This window comes from Bacillus rossius, chromosome 18 (genome assembly GCF_032445375.1).
Source record: "Bacillus rossius redtenbacheri isolate Brsri chromosome 18, Brsri_v3, whole genome shotgun sequence".
Classification (NCBI taxonomy): domain Eukaryota; kingdom Metazoa; phylum Arthropoda; class Insecta; order Phasmatodea; family Bacillidae; genus Bacillus; species Bacillus rossius.
Genome location: NC_086345.1, coordinates 6383413 through 6397178, shown reverse-complemented (window position 1 = coordinate 6397178; position 13766 = coordinate 6383413). Strand labels below are relative to the sequence as shown.

Here is a 13766-nt window from a genome sequence, read left to right as displayed (position 1 = left end):
CTGGCCCAGGAAAGGGCAGGAAAGTGCCAACATCCGAGAGTCAAGGAGCAGCTGCCAGCCTACCAGCGGGCCTTTCGCCCCACCTCACGCCACTCCAGCACCAGATGCTGTTGCCGGGACACGTCAATACTTTCATTATTACTTATAAAAAAAAGTGTTCACCAGCTACAACTTCAAAGATGTATCATCGTGGGAAGCCTATATTACACAGTAAGTGCAATATGATTAAACTTAATTGGTCGTGATAAACCTGCAGCTTAAATTTGTCTCTTGAATTCAGAATCGTGCTATATATGATTTAGGAAATTCATCTAATGTGTCATCACCCACAGTCTTGTATTTGAGACCCAGGGTGTGCCTGCTGAATGAAGTCTGACTTAGCACTGGGTCACCCAAAGCCCGACCTGCACCCGCCAGTATCCGACCCCGCTAACAGAAAATACCCCTAGTCATGGCCCACCCGAGTCAGGCGAGCATCCGATGCCAAGGTAGAATCAAGGACCGTGTCTAATTAATTAAACACCTTGACCCCAGTTAATTAACAATCAGATATAATTTAATAGTAACTAAAGTATTAATTAAAACCCTCGCCCAAGGAAAGTGCGATGCAGGAGTGCCCGAATCACTCACATGTGAACTTGCCATAATGAGTTTGTGATTGCCTCCTTTGCGGCCTTCAGCCTTAATTAATTATAGTGTTGTGTTAACGTAAATATTACCTCCCCGTATTTCTTGTATAACTAGCCACTGGAGCAGTCAGCAAGCGACGAACAGTCTCTGGTGTGACTCTGAACATTTAAACTTAATTTCCACAAATTAACTAACCGTAATTATTAAAGACCATCTGCCAATCAGATTAATGAAGAATAATTAATGCATGAATTTAGAACTGCTCTCAGCTTATTATTATTGAAATAAATTCCGAATAACGGAACTTTAGCAACTTTGGCGCGAGAGAACGCTGAGACGTTCCCTCGCGCCAAGGGCAAACACCAGTACAAAGCGACTCGCGGACCGGGGCGGACGTGTGTTCCACGGGGAGCCATCATCCTTGGTTTCAAACTGAGAAGTATTTCTGGTAATTATAGTCATCAACCTAAGACTATTTTCTCGTTTACGCAAACTCCCCGTGCGTCCCCGGTTCTTTTACGATGTAGGGCCTAACCCAGCTGCTTAACTTTAAACTCCCCGCATGAGACATTACGCGGGGTAGTTCACCTTACGGCACGGGCCGACTCCCACTACCAATGAACTTCTATTAAATGTCGAGTTCACAGGCACCGACGACAGCTACGTGTAAAGCTTTGCATTCAGAGGTGTAGCAGGCGGGTGGCAGGGATGGCCCCCGCCAGGGGCGCCAGAGCAGGGGGGGGGGGGGGCGCTGTGCGACGGTTTCGCGGTTACTGAATGCTCCCCCCCTCTGTTTTAATCCAAGAGGGGGCGCCATTTTCAAGTCTGGCCAGGGGCGCCAGTCACCTTAGCTACGCCACTGTTTGCATCTAATTTAACTGCGGCCGCGACTCACACAGGTGAACACGAGCGCTGCCAAATTAGCAATTTCCGGGATTGGCCGTCTCCAATCAACCTCCCCCTTAACCACAGTTGGCACGAGGGCTTAAACTAAAAACTGTGTGTCAGAGCACTATTTTTTAACCAAGTGTATTTTTGTAGGGTAATTCCTTGTATGCCATGCAAGTGTAATGTAAGTGTAATTGCGACTTTAATCGTTCACCTGATTAAACGACCACTCCGCACCCTCCATGCACGACATGTCAGCGACAGCATAAATCTCGATTTCGTGTTTGTTATTGTATTGAGTCTCCCTATCCCAGCTAGGAATCAGTGTATTATGCTGCACAGGGCCTGTGATGTGATACCAGCTAGGGGCCCCTCCAACCACGAACTTCGCCGACGGTCCTAGTGGGCCACGCACCCACGAAACCCGAATTTGGTTAGACGCCGAGCTAGCCTGGCGCCCTCGCGGAACACAATTTCAATAAGGACCAGTTTCCCGCTAGGATACACGGCAGGTCTCGAACACGAGATCCCGGACGGCGGAAAACTTACTCATACGTCATACAATCTCAATGTATAAACCAGTGTGGCATTAAATTTTGCGGTCGATTAGGATAGGTTAGCTACATTATAAATACTTTAAAACATTGTGGATGGTTGGTTATATTAGGTAAGTATAGCTACATTAAAAATACTGTAAAATCCTTTTATGGTTGCTCAGCAAATAACTTTTTAATATGTAGCTATCCAGTGTTAGGCAACCGTTTACATGATTTCACAGTATCTTTAATGTAGCTTGCCATCAGCCGGGGTTTCGGGTGCGATTCCCACGGCGAGTCTAAGGAGCTGTACGTGAAAATTGGGATGTTTTCCGGGAGGGCGCCAGGCTAGCTCTGTCGTCTAACCGTTAGTGGGTCAATCGGCCCCAGCGTGTCCCCTAGACTCGGTGGCTTGACTTGGAAAGTAGCGACGGCCGGGTTAATCCCTGCACCGTAGAAAAAAAAACCGACCCGGCGTCGCGTGGGGAATTGCGTTGAAAAAGGTATTTGGTGATGACTATAGTTACCAGTCGTGAAGAATCAGAGAGACAAAACTTGAAGGCTCCCCACGGTTTGCGCACGTCCGCTCCGGGCCTCGAGCTGATCAGAACTGCCCCATGGGTTGGCGTGCGGAGGGGAGGACACTCCCTCCGTGCGCCAAGGTTACACCGCTCGTCTCATCTGGGTGGAGGGTTCGTTCCGTCAGCAGGAGCCAGTACTGCGGGCTGAGGGCCTTCGGTCGGTACGATGTCAAGCTATCCTAACCAAATCGATCGTCCACAATATTTTTAAGTATTTATAATTTAGCTAACCTAACCTAATTGACCATTAGTTTTCATGAGTTGTCCAAAATAAACATTCACGGACACATGGTAAACAAAAAATATGGCGGTCTATAGATAAATACCGTTGCCTTGTTTACGGTCTTTCCTTTTAACAACACCGCCATATTTATTTACAATGAACAAAAAAAACCCGAAGATGCATGATCGGGCGTTTGGCTCTCTCGTCTGTGAAAAGAAGGCTTCCCCACGGGCCACCGAGTGGCGCCACACGGTGGCTTGTTCACGCCACTGAGTCGCTCGTGGGCGTAGGCCTTTAGCAATGTCTCGTTGTAGATATTTTGGTTTAAAATAGCTTGTAGTTTTGACACAGTGCACGCAATATGTACGAATATTTGCAATAGTCAGAGACAAAATTCTTACCGCAGCAATAAGCAAAATAAATATCTTAGTGTTGATTTCTTCATACAGAAAACGAATATTTCTGCAAATATTTCAACAGCAGAAAAAACCCAATTACACAAGTAAATGTACAACAGGGAATTTCACCACAGTGGACTACTTTAACAAAAAGCAGGACTTTATTTCATAATGACGAAAACGTATCAATTTTTCACTCTAATTATTTTTATTTACATTAATTATTGAGACGCAACGCCTAGATTGGCTAACTCATGCTATTAATTCCACAAGTAAATACTTTCAAACCGAGAACAGTGCGCATGCCATTCGAAAATCCAGAAGAAGAGATTTATGCTCAATTATTTCAGTGGTATCAACTGCATATCCAGGTCATACACAAGTAGGGAGGGAGGAGGCATTTTTCGGAATTCGTCTTTGATGGGCTGAAGTCCATAGTCTCATTCAATAAGAAATAACAAAAAATAATTCATTAAAACAATATTTTTCAAACAAGTGTTTGATTACTTACTCATTTTCTCTGAACTATGGCTCCTTGCCCCTAGTTTTAATTTCTATCCCACTTCTTGAGGAAAGAGGGTTAAATTCATCTCCCTCTACACCTGGATATTCTCTTGACTGGTTCATGAGCATCTAGTTGGTTTTCAGGTGTTTCACAGAGAACCATAACATTGTTTTAGCATAATTTTACATCAGGCGATATTAGAGTCCTATGCATGCTGTACTTTTGATTTACTCTTATGAAGTGATGTACTGTTTTCTTTATTATTTTTAAGTCAATCTTGTTGAATTAGTACTTATTCCAGAATATTTCACTGGTGTGATCTTGAAAGGTTTTGCAAATAAAAATAGCACAGTAAAGGACAAAACATTTTAAATAAAAATCAGTGTGAATTTTGACGGGTTGTGTGCGAACCATATGATGACTTAAGACTTAACAGAAATTGTTATATTTTATATTTTTCGTTAAGACTTAAGGGAAGCAACCAATCACAACAAACCGGAATCTTTCAACCGGAAGTTTATGTCTTATTATTGGACCGAGCGAGGCAGTATTTTGGGTTAGAATTCGTATATTTGTCATTTGCAATCATCAGCCATTTCGAAAAATAGATATCCCATTTGTCAATAACCTATTTCAAACCTGCTTCTCCATTTCGAACAATAGCCGACCATGTGTTTTGTGCTGTGATTGGTTGGAATTAACGACTTCCATGTCAATCATAAACTGGTAAATGTAGTTAAGTTATAATTGTTAAGTAAATCAATCGTAAACCCAGCTTTAATAGTCTCTTCCTTAAAAAAAAAAAAAAAAAAATCAGTTTGTTTATATTCAACTTTAAACATAACAAATATTTCAGCTATCATCTAGTTCATGACATCAAAAATTGTTACTGAACGAGTAGAGAAGAGCAAGCGAGAGAGCCAGAATACATTTCAAAGCCAATAGAAAAAAGTAAGCACAACAGTTAAAGTTAAATTTATTTTGTGGAGATGTAATTTTTCCCCCTTCAAAAAGGCAGAACTCTGTGCTCACATTCAAAGTAACTGTACAGGGAATTTACTTTTCATCCGTGATACTTTTGAGTTTAACAGTTTATATTACCATGCAAATTACACAGCACAAAACCAGTATTAATGATACAAAACTTAACATTTTTAAAAAGGTGATTATAACATTTTATTACTTATTGTATTTATTCTGTAATTGGAATAAATATGCGGTGTACTGTTGAATACAAAATTGTCTGTTGGCTTATAGATTATTAAAATAAATAATAATCCACTAAATCAGAGAAAAACATGTTAATTGCTCCATGTTTGTACGTACTTATATACCGTTTTATTGCATAACTGTAGCATCAACGTTTTTGGGCGTCAAAATTTGGATTAAAAAAAACCTCACATTAACGTAGATGTTTTTGGTCCCGCTATTTAGATTCCGAGCGATTTGTGTAGGTATTTTTTCTGTATAAAACTATGTATTTAAAAGTAGAAATCAAATATTTATTCGGGCATAGCCACCCACTTACATTTAATTAACGGAAATACCAAGTTGTCTGGTGTGTAAATTTTATTTTGAAGACGTTTTTAAACGTTTTAACATTTATCTGATCGACTGCGTCGCCGCAGTGTACTGTTTATAAACATGTAACTAACGCTAGTTGGCATCATTCGTGTTTGGTTATGTTGCTGTCCATATAGAGCGCGCACAAGTAGTCTAATATCGATACTGATATCTCGCAGATTGCTTGCAACGCATGCTCTCTGTCGAGTGCCGAGTTAACTACATTTCGATAGCCCGCACTCTTTCATGGTAAGCATGTACTATGGTGATAGTTCACGTCACATATTCAAGTGGCTTGCATTCGGATCACAGATTTTGTTTCTCTATTTTAAGTTGAAGAAAGGTTTTTGTTGCATGACTTAATATATAAATTGTTTGGTGTGCTTTTGTATACTCCTCTTTTTTTAAATAAATGTACTTCCCATGAATGGGTTCTGTTTTTATCAATAACATTATCTAACCAAAAATATTTTGCACATAAACATCGCAACCATACTTTTCAAACTTGATTTTAGTATAAAATGTGCTACGCTTATGCGATAAAACACAGTATTTTGTGTAAAAGTGGTTAGAAGTAACATCTGTATTTTATTTTCAGTAGTGCATAACTTGTGTTTGTTACTTCTTAAGGTTTATTGACAAATTAAAACAATTATATTAGCGACAGATCCAGATATGCAACTTTTAAGTATACCCTTATATACTTTCATTGCTAGAAAATATCTGTTGTATTCATCTTCTTTCAATTCTTAAACACAGCAGTAAAAATTTGCTGTAATACTTTCATATTCATATTGTAGTTAGAAGCACTACGCTAACCTGATATTTTTCGTTACTTGTTTATAAACGCCAGTAGTCTAGCTATCAGCACAGCGCTTGTTCATCAACGCTTCAAATTATTGGTCCCTATAATTCTGCTGGACAATGTATTTTTGATTAATGCTATAGTTATCCATTTCTCTAATACAACGAAGTAACTCATCAAGTAATAAATATAGATTAAGACACATGTCTGTTAAGTCCAATTAACTATAAAGAAAACAGATGTGGATTAATATTAAAATGTTTGCGATTGTATGAATTTTTAACTTTGTGATATAAAAAATTTAGTTTTGTAAAAATTGAATTCGAGCTTACTTGTCATTGTTAATGAATTTTAATCATTTCCCCCATTGGATTTTTCCGAAATTTTAAGATGCAAAAAATAAAAATCCTTACACACAGCCGACACGTAACAAGAAAATTACAAACAATAAATAATTCTAGCAATTCTATTACATTTTGATGAAATAATTTATATAAAATTTTAAAATCCACTAGGAAGAGTTTTGTTTCCAATGTATACACACTGCTTGCATGAGAGTGCTTGGAGATTTGTGGGAGCACAGGCCGTCCAACCCTCCGAGCTGACGGCTTGAGGGGGGCGAGGGGAAAACCGGTACAATTGGCAACGCTGCCACTCGAAAAGGTCTGCGTCCAGTTTGAAGGGGAAGGGGGAGGGGGAGGAGGAAAGTGAAGGCTTTTAAACACGTATTTGTCCTAAGAGAGATTGGAGCAATATACATCCTCTTTATCCGAAAGATTGTTTCCTACACCCAAACTACCTAGTCTACATAGACCAGCTGAGTGATGGAGGGTGGGGGGGTGGGGGGGGGGGGGGAGAGAGAGAGGAGATATAGAGTTCGACACCCTCTACAATAATATATCAACAAATATAAGATCTGGGTGACGATTTTCAGTGGGTGAACCATCCCCTTCAGCCATTCTAGATTGGTGTTTGTGAAAAACTGTTTTCTTGAGGTGTTTTTACTATTCGACAGATACTGGCCACACTCGGTGCCAGTTGGAATGCTGAGAACGGCAGCAACCGAGAACTAGTGTCAAACCATTCCTAGATCAAACAGACAGAATAGGTTTGCATTTAAATTATTATTTATTATAAAATAAAAACACAAGCAAAGCTGGTAACAAATCAGTGATAAAGAAACAATTCTTCTAGATAAGATGTTAAACTGTAACACTTTTACAAGTTAAAATACCTATTATGTATATTGAATTATGACTTGTGCGACACACGTCAAATTACATGCAAACAAAAATGATCACAATTTTTTTTTTTTGAATTCTCTAGCAGAGGAACAATTATTCAGTGTCACAAACCCGTACGAAGAACAATTTCCCACCTACAGTAAAATTAGCAGCAAATTTAACGACCTGTGGAACCGAGAATATTTTAAAGTTGAAATTTAATTCAAATGCCAAAATATTCTTGAATAGAAACAGTAAAGTCTAATTACAACATACTTAGAAAAAAAAAATTCCATATTTTAATAATGAAAGTACTCCTCTATACTGATAAATACAAGTAAAACATCTAGTAGGAATATAAAAATAACACTTCAAAATTAAGTAGTTTATAATGAGATTACAATAACAGTGGGGGAAAATATAAATATGTGTACAATAGTTTTTCACATTTTAATAGTAAAAACTGCAAGTTCAGGTTTTTTTTTTCCTTTTAATATAAGTGCACACTATTGTCCACTTGTTTTCAACCTTCAAAAAATTTCACCATAACATATCATACTGCCATCTGCAATCCAACCATTCCGCGATTCACCATGCAGACATTTATATGAACCATGGGTAATTAATAGATTGGGCATATTAATATATTGAAAAGTGCAGGTGAAGACATTTTTATACAATACAGAAATGCAACACCTTCAATAAACTTGGAATAGTATTAAATTCTCAGAAAAATTTGAATTTTGAACATTCACAGATGGCTATTAAATAGCGAACATACACAGCACAGTATGGTTTATTCAAAGTTTCTATGAAAATTTAATAAACAATTTTTCTTTCTTCGCCACATATAATCACATCCAAACAATTATTTAAGTTATATATGTAAACAATAGCAGTACATAGTGCTGTCATAGAAACCAAATTTCTTGCAAGTTGTAAATTAATTTTACAAAAACCTAATAATAAAAAAAGCAAAGAAAAAAGTAAGATAATGTTACAGTAATAAATAATTGTGTCCACAATTCACCATTAAAAAGAATTGAGTGTTCTTTAACATTAACTAAAATTGGAATGAGATGTTGCCAAATAACTACACATCAGCAAAATACTGCTTTGCCAAGAACTTCAGCTCTTACAAAATTACATCACAGACAGTATAAACACTTAGTTGTTTTACAAATCATAACCATAATTTCTTCAGAAACGTCTATGGTTGCCAAATCTGTTCTCTTGCCCGCCGCCACTGCCATATCCATAACGGCTACCACCTGAAGAAAAAAGGTGAGGTTAACAATTTCTCATCAACCTCCAAAAAAGAGGCATTAAACTAAGTTAGAAAACACATTATTCATTTATAAAACTAAGTTTAATGTATGACCAATAAGTAGAGACCTGCAAAATTCGCGGATTCATTCGGTGAAGTCAAACACATATACCTCTTAGATAATTTTGCTGTTCATCTGGACGAATCTCAACCAGTTATAAACCCTCAACCAAAGGCTTGAATCACAGACAAACCAGCTGAGACGACTTACAAGTCGGCAGCCAATGAACTTGCGTTATTTGCCAGAGTGTACAGGGGTATGTGCACTCTATCCTGAAAGCCATCAAAACCGCGAATTTTTCAGGTCTCTAACAATTAGTCTCCGATATGAATATACAAAATGTATCACTTTCATGTTGAAACCTGTTTGTCTGCGTCACCGCGGTGTACCGCTTATAAAAATGTAGCCAGCGCTTGTTGGCATCATTCATGTTTGGTTATGTTGCTTCCCGTATAGAGCGCACACACGTAGTCAAATATTGATTTCTCGCAGATTGCATGCAACGTGCGATCTCTGTTGAGTGCCGAGTGAACTACATTTAATAGTAGGGGTGTGCAAATACTCGAAATTGCAAATATTCGTGCAAATCAAATATTTGATTCGATTCACATTCGAAACCAAATTAGGTATTTGAAAATTTCAATTATTCGAAAGTTTTCGAAATATTACTTTTGTTTGACAAAACATGTGATACAATAATATGTCGAACCTCGAAAAATCATTTTCCCGAGAGACTTAATGGAAGAAAAAAGAACTGTAAGCGGACCTTTTCTTACATCAAATTTTAGGTTAGGTAAATGGGCATGCTGATAACAGTTAAAGCCAATGTAGCGTGAAAATTATCATAAATGCTTACGATTTAAATACAAACTTTACGTGATGTGTAGCATAATTAATTTAATATATCCAGTTGTCCTTAGCAGAATTTTTGGGTGAGCCATGTACCATATAGAAGTGTAAAACTATTTAAAAGAATGCCAGCACATCAGCTTTCAATAATAACCTTTAAAAACTAATGCACACATACTCTTTGGACACCATTCTATTAATTTTACTAATACAAATCTAGACAATTTTTTTTTAACGATAGTAAAGTAAACACAGCTGCCATCATGGCTACAGCAAAAAATAAAACGTGTCCGTTTGTGGTCATGGCCAGCAGAGCGGCCCATGGCCAGAGAATTGTGTTGCTAGAATTGCTCCAGCGCAATCGCTTTTTAAACTACCGAAAATGTTACGTAAATAATTAGATAAAATTAAAAAGACACGATAAACAAAATTCATTAAAAATTATTTTGCCTTGACACATTTGATTCCAAAAGACTTTGAGAACGAAATATTGACCATGCTTACGAGCAGTTGTAATAAAAACTATTCGATATATTGATTGGTAATTGCTTGACTATTTATTGCGGAAAATAAAACATACACCGAAGATCTGTTTTCGTTCATAAACATTTTTTGCCGTTTTTAATTTTCAGAATAAGAAGTGAAGTTCAGAACGTTCTTTTTCTGCTTCTGGGAACATTGTCACTTCCAAGAGGCAATGCCTGGATCCGGTCTTTTTGCACTGCAATTTACGTAATGTTAATGGCAAGGTGTAGGCTTGGCTTTTGATGAAGACATGTCTATACCACTGATTGTGTTTTATTACTAAAACATTAGAAGAGACATAAAAATTTACATGTTACTTGAGTAATAAAAATGTATATAAAGCTAAAGAACATTACTCTTTTAAACAACAATTTATAATATGCCAAATTTTAACTGTAATTATTCAGATTCATACTTAGAACTTAATTAGAAAATATTCGCAAATTATTCACTATTCGCAAATATTTGCAATTATTTGATTCACATTGAAAAAGTCACATTCGCACAGCCCTATTTAATAGCACGCACTCTTTTGTGGTAATTGTGTACTATGACAATAGTTACGTGTTAGTTCACGTCAGAGATTCAAGTGGCTTGCGTTCGGGTCACAGCTTTTGTTTATCTATTGAAAGTTGAAGAAAGGTTTGTGTTGCATGACTTAATAATTTAAATTGTTTGGCGTACTTTTGTATACTCTACTTTTTGAATAAACGTACTTTCCATGAATGGGTTTTGTTTTAATTAATATCTTTACCTAACAAAATTTTATTTTTCCACACAAGTTGCCCCCCTACTTTTAAAATTTGATTTTTGTATAAAACTGCCAAAATTATGAGAAAAAAAAAAAAAAAAAACACTGTAGTACAAATAGTTAATTACCGCGTAATATGGCATAATGGTCGCACACGCGTAATCGTCGCAACCATATTTTAGGCTGTCAAAATTGGGATAAAAAAACTTCTCGCGTAAACATCACATGATGTTTTTGGCCCCACTAGTAGATGCTGAGCGCTTTGTGTAGGTATATTTTCCATATAAAACAATGTATTTTAAAGTAGAAATCTAATATTACCACTTAATAAATTAACGGAAAAATACGAAGTTTGACGTGTAAATTTTCTTATAAAGACGTTTTTAAACGTTATTTCCTTTATCTGATCGCACATTTTATTCTAAAATCAATTTTGAAAACGCGGTATTCGTATTTGAAAATTCAAATATTCGCACAGGCTTGGTGTTTTTATGATCATCACACTGTCAAATAGTTTTAATAAAACTACCATGGAGTACAAGGAAATCACACAGTAGAGTAAAACCCGGCTTTCCAGTGTCACAAACATGCGATGAAACGTCACATGCAAAAGGGATATGGTGACAACCGTACAATAATATCCCCAATCTAATAGAAATGACTCACTAACAAATGAAGTTACCAACATGACGTGCACGGCCGAGTCATAACAACTATCTGCATGTGCCCCTGGCTAAACCAGGTTAATCATCTTGAAATACGAGGCCGAGTCATGTGCAAGTGGTAGATTGTACCAAAGTTTCGTCTGCATTGCAACAGGCATCAGATGTCGAGAATCAATTCTTTGAATGTCTACATAGTTTATTTAACAACAGCTACAAAAGGCTGAAATTACGTTACTGCAAATACATATAAAACTACAAAATAACTAGCACAATCTTTTCTTTTATTAAGTGACAAGCAAAAGCAGCCATTAAATAATCTAAAACCTACACCAATTTTGCAAAAAAATTGATATTTTCAAAGCTAAAATAAATTCAGGATTTATATTTATGATAATTTATAACAAAATGTTACATTCTTGTAATATTTACCACATATCTGTGGCACAAAATACAGGATATTCGAGAATGATGGCCAGTATTACAGAACCAGTGTTAAATGAAATACACTTATAGCATCTTATAAAATGTTCAGTAAAGAATAAAGTTATAGACCACAGCTTAGTACCCTACAATGTGTGCGCTATTCGTAGCTCTGGTGATGTCTAAACTGTTCAATCCCCTGCCATGCCTTCTGAACTGTGTCCACAGTTACAGTTTCAAATCCTCCACTCTGATTTAAGGTTCTGGATCTTCATTACCATCTCAGCGTATAACATTTCGAACGTATCCTCAAAGAAACTAGTTTAAGTTTTAGTGTGACAGATTCTTAAAACCCACATGAGCGGGAGTGAGACTGCCGGACTAGCGTGAGGTGACGTGTCCTAAGATCTGGTCCATTCAACAAGGCTCCCCTGTGTTGTGGTATGCTGAACTGAAAATGTTTTGTTGCAGTGAAGTACCTACATTTGCATTCACAAGAAAAAAACTTTGAATATGTGGCTAAAACAGTTGTGAGGAACTGAGAAAAGCAAGTAATCTAGCAGACTAACAACGGACCAAGAAGTGTAACACATGACAGATCGCACTGTGCGACAGCTTTCAAAAAACCATTTCACGAGTGCTTAAGGAGGACAATTTCACACGATAAGTTTTAACCAGATTTTTTCTGCAAGTACAGGATCTATTATTAGAAATTCAGGCTCCATACATGTGGCGCAGGACCGGGTGATACTCTGGTTCTCATTTAGTTCATACTTGGACGACAAAATCTCTAGGGACATTCTTTCGTTAAGGAACAGGAATGGAAAGACTGCTTTTGGCCAGATCGTGCTACAGACACAAATCAAAGTTTTAATCAGTATGATATAGTAATCATTCACAGAACTTATCAATCTACCTGCAACAACTGACAAGATAATTTGGACGGTCTCCGGGTAAAAAGGTAACAAGTCACATTTTGGTGATTTTTTTTAGAGAACACGTCACTCAAACTCATAAGTATACTTAGAATATGTAATGCATTTTTAATCATTGGCAACTGTGTTGGTAAATATGTTGGTGAATAAAAGAATAATGCAAGAAATATTTAAGTATTTAAATTCAATTTTTATCTAAGAGTTTTTTGTTTCTCCTGCAAAAAGTGAATTCTCGACTTGTCACCTTTTACCCGGAGACCGTCCATTTGTAAGTGACCATCTTGTCAATTGTTGCAGGTAGATTGATGTAAAATTCTCTGAATCCAGCTCTTTGAACATGTACCCCGGATCTGTATTTGCAATTTCTATATTTTAATAATAGGCCTATGCTTATGTAAATACCAACTCTCATCAAATATTTTGGTAAGTAAGAATAACACACTTTGTCAGTTCAACAAATACTAACTTAGTTGAAGTTTTACTGTGGTAATATGCTGCTGATAAACATTTTAGTTAGTTAAAATTCGTTTTTCCCCTGATTTTGAGTGTGCTGTAGAAGGGGTCAGCCTATTTTCGGACCAATACGGTAGTAACCGTTCACAGAACTTTACATCAATCTGCCTGCAACAATTGACAAGATGGTCACGACTGTAAGTTACCCCTGTATCGGCCGCCGCCGCCGCCGCCTCCCCCGCCGAACCTCGCCAGCTCCTCCAGCTTGGGGTTGACCGTCTGGTTGGCCTCGCGCAGCACCCCCACCAGGTCCTTGGCCTGCCGGCTGTCGCCCCGCGTGAAGAAGGCGTAGGACGTGCCCGACGCCTGGTTCCTGCCCGTGCGCCCGATGCGGTGGATGTAGTCCTCCGACGAGTTCGGGAAGTCAAAGTTTATCACAAACTTGATCCCGTCCACGTCTGCAAGGCAAGGGAACAATCGCATACCTG

At 37.6% G+C, this 13766-nt stretch overlaps 1 protein-coding gene across 2 annotated transcripts in view; it reads right to left on the bottom strand.

Moving 5' to 3' along the window:
- Positions 1–7822: 7822 nt before the first annotated feature.
- The window catches only part of LOC134541407 (ATP-dependent RNA helicase p62-like), a 76626-nt gene continuing 70682 nt past the window's right edge, over positions 7823–13766 (bottom strand). For both annotated transcript variants that reach the window (XM_063384836.1, XM_063384839.1), the window contains 2 exons: positions 13485–13736; positions 7823–8623 (listed from right to left, as the gene is read on the bottom strand). In XM_063384836.1, coding sequence (XP_063240906.1) covers positions 8553–8623; positions 13485–13736 — 323 coding nt within the window. In that variant the 3' untranslated portion in view covers positions 7823–8552. The remainder of the gene's footprint in view (positions 8624–13484; positions 13737–13766) is intronic.